This window comes from Arachis stenosperma, chromosome 9 (genome assembly GCF_014773155.1).
Source record: "Arachis stenosperma cultivar V10309 chromosome 9, arast.V10309.gnm1.PFL2, whole genome shotgun sequence".
Classification (NCBI taxonomy): Eukaryota; Viridiplantae; Streptophyta; class Magnoliopsida; order Fabales; family Fabaceae; genus Arachis; species Arachis stenosperma.
The window spans coordinates 157,381,986-157,391,247 of record NC_080385.1 but is presented as its reverse complement, the minus strand read 5'-3'; the positions used below and the strand labels follow the sequence as shown (position 1 = coordinate 157,391,247).

The 9,262-nt window shown below is 38.2% G+C and overlaps 1 protein-coding gene across 1 annotated transcript; it reads right to left on the bottom strand.

Annotated features, from left to right (window-relative positions):
- Window positions 1-7,903: 7,903 nt before the first annotated feature.
- On the bottom strand, window positions 7,904-8,537 carry LOC130951121 (uncharacterized). Its single transcript, XM_057879737.1, has one exon. It carries the CDS (start codon window positions 8,450-8,452, stop codon window positions 8,030-8,032), a length of 423 nt encoding a protein of 140 aa, XP_057735720.1. The 5' UTR covers window positions 8,453-8,537; the 3' UTR covers window positions 7,904-8,029.
- Between the last annotated feature and the right edge of the window lie 725 nt (window positions 8,538-9,262).

The following is a 9,262-nucleotide window of genomic DNA, read 5'->3' as shown; positions in this document are numbered from 1 at the left end:
CAAAAGGACGCATACCCCCTCTCATGCATTGACAAACTTGTTGATAGTTCCTCTGATTTTCAATGTTTAAGTTATATGGATGCCTACTCTGCTATAACCAAATATTGATGCATTCGACTGACTAAGATAGAACTGCTTTTATCACTGACAATGGTAATTTTTGCTATAAGGTTATACCATTTGGATTAAAAAACGCAGGTGCTACTTACCAAAGACTTATGGACAAAATTTTTGCAAACCAAATTGGAAGAAACATAGAAGTTTATGTAGATGACATGGTAGCCAAATCAACACATACGGCAGACCACATTAACAACTTGAAGGAAATATTCCAACAACTTTGAATATACAACATGAAGCTCAATCCAGAAAAGTGCGCTTTCGGAGTGCAGAGTGGGAAATTTCTGGATTTCATGATAACTTGTCGAGGTATTGAAGCCAACTCCGAAAAATGCCAGGCAGTACTAAATATGAGAATCCCAAAGACGGTCAAAGAAGTTCAACAATTAACTGGCCGACTTGCAACACTGGCCAGATTTTTACCTCGCATAGCTCATCGATCACATAATTTCTTCAAGACTCTAAGAAAACAACAAAAGTTCGAATGGACCGAAGACTGCGAAGAAGCCTTTGCCGAGTTCAAAATCATACTATTAGAACCACCAATCTTTCAAACACCAGATGTCGGTAAACCACTCTACCTCTATTTATCTGTTACTAATCATGCTATTAGTTCTGTCTTGGTATCAGAAACAGGAAAGCAACAACATCCAGTATACTTCGTTAGCAAATCCTTTCAGAATGCCGAAGTCCGATACCCGAAGCTAGAAAAGCTGGTCCTGGCTCTTATAACAACAGCCAGACGCTTGCATCACTACTTCCAAAGCCATATCATCATGGTCAGAACCGAGCAACCCCTAAGGCAAATCCTGACGAAACCCGAGCTGGCTAGAAGACTAACTAAATGGTTGATCGAGCTATCAGAGTACGACATCCAATACCAGTTCTGAGGAGCCATCAAATCCCAAGCACTAGCTGACTTTGTCGCAGAGCTCACACTCAAAGAGCCAGGTCCTACAGATAACAAATGGACACTATATGTCGACGAAGATTCAAACAGTAAGGGCTTTGGAGCAGGAATATAACTTGAGGATGAAAACGGAACAACCTTGGAGCAATCCTTACAATTCACTTTCCATGTGAACAATAAAAGAGGTTTTACAATACCTCTCCTAAAATTCCTGAACACGACAAAATCTGAACTGGCAATGGACGAAGTCCTTGAAGGCGTTTGTGAAACGCATATAGGAGGATGAAGCTTGGCTGCCAAAATCCTCCGAGCAGGTTATTATTGGCCGACATTACAACAAGACTGCATGCATAAAGTTAAACATTGTGACCATTGCCAATGTCACGCCCCAGTCATCCATAATCCAGCCGAGCAGTTACACTCGTCCGAGGTAAGCTGGCCATTCATCAAGTGGGGGCTAGACATCCTCGGACCTTTTTCACCCGCTCCAGGTCAGGTTAAATTTTTTATTGTTGTTATTGACTATTCTATAAAGTGGATAGAAGCAATACCATTGCCAAAAATAACTTCGGAAAAAATGATCTCCATTGTATGGAAAAATATACTCTGTCGATTTGGTATTCCTCAATCCATTATAACCGATAACGGTAGACAATTCATAAATAAAAAATTCACAAACTTTTTACAAAATTTCAAAATAGTTCTATAGTTCTCGTCTGTATAATACCTATAAACTAACGGTTTAGCCGAAGCTGTCAATAAGATCATTTTATAGGGCCTTAGAAAGAAACTCGAAGACTCCAAAGGTGAATGGGCCGAGCTTATCCCAGAAGTACTGTGGAGTTATAACACAACAGAACAATCATCAACAAAGGAAACCCCTTTTAGGCTAGTGTACGGGTGTGACGTTGATGCGTGAGCATCTTTCCTTTCTTTTCCTAGTGAATTTGCATCTAATTTGTTGAGTTTAATAAAGAATTAATTATCTTTTAGCCAATATGGATGCTACTTTGAGTCTTTTGTAATTTTGTTTATTTTAGGTAGCATTCGACTGGATTTGGTAGAGTTTCTGCAGCACAAGAATCAAAGGAGATGGCAGCGAGGAGCGACGCGTACGCATGACTGACGCGTGCGCGTGATTTGGAGCTTTCCATGGCGACGCGTGAGCATGACTGACGCGTTCGAATGATTTGAAGAATTGCACCGCGACGCGTGCGCGTGACCAACACGTCCGTGTGACTTGCGAAAAAGACCATTGACGCGTACGCGTGACTGACGCGTACGCGTGACTGACGCGTATACGTGACATGTGCCATGTGCAGAAAACGCTGGGGGTGATTTCTGGGCCCCATTTTAGCACCCAAGTTAGGTGCGGATCCAGTAAAACTAAGTGGTCCCCACATTACAAGACGCGGAGTAGTTAGTTAATTCTGATTTAAATTCAAATTTGATTTTAAAATAGGAAAAGATATTATTTTAATTTTAAAAATTAGATTTTTAAATTAATTAGGATTAGTTATAAAAAGGAGAGACTTCTCTTCTATTGGGAGGCCTTGGAGAACTTCCAATTCTATACAAATTTACATTCCGCATTCCATGAGCAACTAAACTTCCATTGTTAAGGTTAGGAGCTCTGTCTATTTGTATGGATTGATTTTATTGCTTTTTCTATTTTAATTCATGTATGGATTTATAATTTAAGAATTGTTTTCACTCTTCATCTTATGAATTTGGGTGGAACGGAAATATGACCCTATTTCTATTTGAATTCTTGTAAAACTTGGAAAAGCTCTTTACTTGAACAACAGCTTAAAAACATATTCTCCTAATTTTTAATTATCTGGATTTAACAGAATACGTGACATATAATCCTTTTATTTTTGGGTAATTAGAGTTTTGTGGCATATAAACTGGAATTTGATCATGCAGCTTCTAATTGGAATTAATTGACCAACGAATTGGCAGTTAATGAATTTTAGAGGAGACTAAAAATGTCTAAGGAATTAGGGTCTAGTCACATATAGTTTGCCATAAATTAAATCCTACATGATTAAAATAGTTAGTAAGAAAAGTTAATCCAAAAAAATAGATAACTCTGAAGCCTTAACTGTTTCTCCAATATTTTATTTTCAACTTATTTACTTGCGTGCCTGCCTTCTGATATTTTCAAATTTAAACCTTTTGAATATCTCAAAACCCTTTTCTGCTTACCTAACTAAGCCAATCAATCAATCATTGTTGCTTGATCCATCAATCCTCGTGGGATCGACCCTTACTCACGTAAAGTATTACTTGATACGACCCGGTGCACTTGCCGGTTAGTCTGTGGTTGTAAAAATACCGCACCAGACGCCATGCTACCCATTGAGATCTCTCTACAAACCCCAGAACTACAAGTGTCAATGAAAGCAGTAATATTGAAAATAGAAGAACCTAGCTTGACCTCGTCGAAGAAAATCGAAACACATCAACACTGCAACAACTTGCTACCAGACGAGCTATAGCTCGGAAGTACAACAAAAAACTTAAGCCGAGGACATTCTTAGAAGGAGACCTCATCCTCAGAAGAATAAAAGATGTATGAAAACCATTAAGGCACAGCAAGCTCAGCGCCAATTGGGATGGCCCATTTCGAATTCATAGAGTCATCGGCAACAGAGCTTACAAACTACAAAAGATTGATGGAACTATCCTACCAAACACTTGGAGCATATCTTCTTTAAGAATCTATTTTAGTTAGTGTATAAGTTGGACATGGTGATGTACTCTTTTTCCTACTACCAGATTTTATCCCTAAGTTGGGTTTTGCTGGAGAGGTTTTAATGAGGCATACCACCCCACATCTTTACAACTATCAATACAAAGTCTACATGTCACCTCATTTATCTATTTTCTACTCGGCCGAACACTATTAACAATCATTACAAGCTCATAACATGAATAACCAAAACAAATTCCCATGCGAGAAAATCTCGTAACAAAACACAAAGTTTACTTCAATCAAAACTAAATTCAAATGTTCCACCTAAAGGAAATTAAACAAGTGCTATAACGCACAGAATCCAACTCCAAACAATACCAGACTTGTTCCAAAATACAAAAAACATGCTACAAGCCAAGAGTTTCACAATTACACAATAAACAAACTAAAACTACCCAGAATCATGGAGCACCAACATTTTCACCCTCTCCCTGGACGATATCTTCATCATCCTCTACTAACTGGCCATCCACAACAACCTTGCAGGGGTCCATCCCGGACAGATCAACTTCGAAAGCCAAGAGTTTGGCCTGCTCCACCGCCCTTTCAAAGCCAGCCACAAACATCTCAAGGCCATGGTCTTCTTTTTCAGTTTCTGCTCGTTTCTTCTCCACGCCGAGCACCACCAATCTAGCCTCCAGGGAAACATTCTTCTCTTTCAAATGCTTCTAATTATTTTCAGAAATCGTCAACCTCTCCTGCAACGAGTTCACCGAGTCAAGAGCATCTCGCAACTTACTCGACTTTTCCAGATTATCCTGCATCAATTGAGCCATAGAAGCCCTATCAAAGGAGTCCTGAGCATCCTTGAGCTCTTGAGTTCAACCAATGCACATTAGCTGAGCTCCCATCACTTGAAAACATACAACAATTTAGAACAAACAAACAAAACAAAAACATCCACTACAGATATGATAGAATATACCCGTAGGTACTGCACAACACCAACATCACCAACATCATGTTTAAGCTTTACGTCAAAAGGACTCTGAGCATGTTCATCAGCAATAATAGGAAAGGGGAAGTGTTAACTCCAAACAGACGTCAAATATTCATCCCTCTATACCTATGTAAACCCCTCGGTTATCAGTAAACCTCTTAACCTGGTCCAAATCAACCCCTTTCCCACCGAGCTTATCCTCGGCCCCACCGATTTTCTTCTCCTTCTTTCCCTCCCCTCTCTTTCTATTATAACTAACTTTCTTAACCGGGGACACCTGATTCACTTTCGCACCCATCTCATCCACAACTTAACTGATCAAACCTTGCTTCTCAACACTTTTTGAATAAAAAAAAGCTCACAAACCACTAGATGTAACTTTGGGAGCTTTCTCGCTGAAACGGTAAATTTATAAGTCAAATACTATGGCAACAAAACAAACAAAATATCAAACTAGATACCTATATACTTTGATAGTTCATCTTTATCAAATTCCAAATCAAGCATTTCAACAACAGATAACAAATCAAAGAAGATATGTGATTCACCGAAAATTCAACAACCATTTCATTCATATATTCCATTGTCTCCATTCCTAAAATCTGCCTAGGCCTCGGAACCCAGAACAGAAGAAACCTTTCAAACAAACACTCATCGACATACTAGGAAAACTCACCCTCATCAACACCAATCTTTACAAACATTGACTTAAACTTATAGAGACTAAAAATATCACGCCCGGAAACACTGGCCAAATTCAACCAACACCCCCTTTCAACACCTTTACATTAAAACAAGGCAAATAATACTTCAAGCGTCGGCTCCAACCCAAGACAATCCATCAAAATCTCAAATGCCCTAACAAACGCCCACGAATTCAGATGTAATTATGAAGGAGCGCACTTTAATTATATCAGAACCCCATACTCAAACTCCATGAATAGAAATCTAACGCCCAACTCTACAAACACGCAACTATACATAAAAAAGAACTCGAAGCTATCCCCACGTTGATAAACACGATTGTCAGCAGAGCAAACCAAGAACCTAATACTAATGCCTGACCCTTCCACGAAGAAGGAGAACCCAACTGAGACACACTACGTTCATCATCAAATGCAGATGCCCAACTTTTTACCGAATCAGTGACCCAAGAAAAAGGATCACGCGGATCCCAAACAAGCATCTCTTCTACTATCTTATCAACATCCTTATCCTCTTTTTGAACATTTCGACCCCTAACACTTTTCTTCGACAATTTTTTCCCTTTTTCCATCACAGCGACAAAACTTAGATAGACAAAGAAACGCAATAAAGCAAGTAAGTCAAAGAAACTACTAAACTTTTCTGTCCATCTTCACAAAATAAACTAAGCATGCAAAAACACGAATAAGATACACCAACAATACAAAACCCTACCCACTAACCCACTTCATGCACCTTTAGAAGGGCAGTAATAAAACCCGAAAACAATCACAACCGTCGATAAAAAAATCAACACACAAATCGAGCGAAAGTCACTGATAACTGCTCCATTTTTCCGGACACATTAATTGTGAATGTCTTTTCACAAAACTCTCTCTCTCCAAAAAAATTTTTGTATCCACAATTAAACTCCAAAACCCATTAAAATCCTACCTATTTTTCAAAACTTTGCAATAACCAAGTTGAGCTTGGGGGCTTTAACTATTCTCAGTTCCGAGCTATACCTCTGAAACTCTACCTGTTATATCTCGGTTCCTTAAAAAATAGGTCGAACTTGGGATCGGCTTTAACTTTTCTCAATTTTGAGCTATACCTCTAAAGCTCGACCTGTTATAAGCTAAATCTCGCAAAACAGATCAAGTTTAGAGGCTATAATCCGTTACCACTAAAACCGGGCTCACTTAACAAAGCTCGGAATCGATGAGTTGTCAAACGAGATAACCCTTCAAGAATCTCTCCAATCAAACCGTTAGAATCTCAAATATTGGAGCATTAACAAAGGACTCCGCAAAACAAGCAGCGAGGATACGCATAACTGCCTAAAGCTAACCCTATATATACGAGTGACCAACTTAGTCACAGGTATGATATACATTCAGTCTTGCTCTGAATTACTTCACACTCTTACTTACTTGAGCGTTGGAGTTTTTTTGCAGGTGTCCAATGCCGCCTCCTTAGCAAAAAGACGATGTTCCACCCTTCCACTCCAAAAAAAAGACAGTCTAAACTCCAGTAGAACGAACTACATCTCAAAACGTTCAGATTCACACAAGAACAGAACATAACAATATATACACATAAATAAGTTAGTCCTCCTTAAATAAAATAAGAATATAACTTTCGTACATATAAACGAATCATAAATTAAATGTATATCACAAGTTTTTATTATAGAGTTCAAAATACATCATATAATTTTTATGTGTTAAAGTCACATAAAGTATTAATTCAATTTTTTATTTATTTTTTCATTCGGTTGTCACCCTCGCTTGGTACAGGTAAAGGGACCAAAGGAAGAAGGATCCAATGCATTTATTTGCATCATCGGATTCAACAACGAAACGAGGGTAAAGTGCACTTCATCAATTCCAACGTTTATTTAATGCACAATTCTTCTCTTCTCATGCATCTCTAGACTATAGACATCATTGTCTTTGTTTTTATGTTGTTCCTTAAGTCCTACACTACCAGCTGCCTTACGTTTCCCCTTTTATTTGATTGGAGATTAATTTGTTGGTCGGTTTCATTGGATTTTATGTAACCAAATGTGTGTCACACGGGGACAATGAAAATAATTAATAAATAATAATAAAGCATAAGTATGAAGTAACTGTTTGGAGGTGATAATCTGATAAAAGATGAAAGAGTAGTGGGTATGATAAGAATAATATATAGTATCCGATATAGGAAATAATTAAAGCAGAGTTTCTCCCCTGCACGTCTGAATATGTGAGTCCAGAATCCACTTTAATTGAATTGAATTCTGGGACTGGACAGTTATAATTATATGTGAATCTGATTCCTTTAGATATTTCAAGTTACAATATAGCGTAACTGTTATGGTGTTAATGTAAGATTGGGACGTGTGACGACGTGTCTTATTTAATAGTGTACCAAACTCACATGTGGTGTTAGTTGACCACATTACCAGCCAATTACTTAATTAGTGAGTACAAGAGAGATTAAGTGGCGTAATTAATAAGTTAATTAAGATTGGAGGAAAGAAAGACATGGTAGTAAATACATGGAGAAGAGTGAAGATTAATAAACGTAACAGAAATTAGGGGGATGATGGGGGTAGGTAGCTCATTCCTCATTGCATGTAATGTGGAATTGGGATTTGGTTGTTGAGGTTCCAGATATCATAGTCCCAAACAACATCACTGTACATGGCAGCAGTGAAGTCTTCACTCATGAAGTCCATGTCCCACCCAGGATGCCATGCAGATCCCCATGACATCTGTTCATCCATCCATGGTGCCATCATCATCATCATGTTCTCCTCACAGTTACTATTATCCTCACCACCAGTAGGCGTAATAACCACCTCTTTGCTGCTGTTGTTGTTGTTGTTGCTCTCCTCCACCCGCTTGTGCTGCTGCTCAGCGGTAGTTGCCTCTTTCTTGGCTTTCTTCTTGCCCATTATTACAGGCACATCTTCAGGCTTGGCAGCAGCAGTAGCAGGAGGAGGAGGAGGATTCATCATGATGTTAGCAGGTGCCCTTTGCCTCTTCATGGAGTTAGAAAGGGGGGAGGAATGGGTTGTGACTTGTGAGTAATGAAAAGTAAAAGGGAGTATTTATAGCAGAGAAGAGAAGTGGATGGACAAGTTGGTTAGGTCATGTGAGGGAATGAATAACCGGCATTGCCCCTCTCTCTTGACGACAAAATATTTTGCCCCAACCGAGTCAAACTCTGCATCTGGCCCACTTTTATACACTTACACTCACCTCCCCAACTACTACTATACACACCCTAGTCTCTATGCAAACCAAAATTCACGTTTTCTTCTACCTATCATATTTTTCTCTTTTCATTAATACGCAATTCAAACACTTCACTTATTTCATTATTTTAGTTAATCTATCCAGGTTCAATATAGATATGCTAGTGCATGCTTTCTTTTACGGTTATCTATACTACCTAATTAACTGTGAAATCGTGCATCCACATGCTCATCCAACCCATCCTATGCCTAACTGAATCCCTGCTTTTCTTTCTTTCAATTTTTTATTTAATATATCCTCCTTGGAGTATTGCTATGCATGGGGACCAAAAACAAGCCTTAGATTGGCGCTAACTCAAGTTCCAACTTTTCAGAACAAAAATATTAGGACTTAGGAGTCAACCGTAAAAAAAGAATTAAATTAATATTAATTTAAGAGTTAAGTACAATTTTAGTTCCTAAAATATAGGTCAAAAAATTATTTCGTTCTCAATTCTTTTTGTATACAATCGTTTTTAAGGTTTAAAATTAAATTTTAAAATGTTCTTTTAACTTAAATATTAAAATTTTGGATTAAATAAAAAAAAGAAAAATAAGAGA

Bases quoted from the DNA above. Each gene is read 5' to 3' on its own strand.
- LOC130951121 (XM_057879737.1), bottom strand. From the start codon at position 8,452: ATGAAGAGGCAAAGGGCACCTGCTAACATCATGATGAATCCTCCTCCT.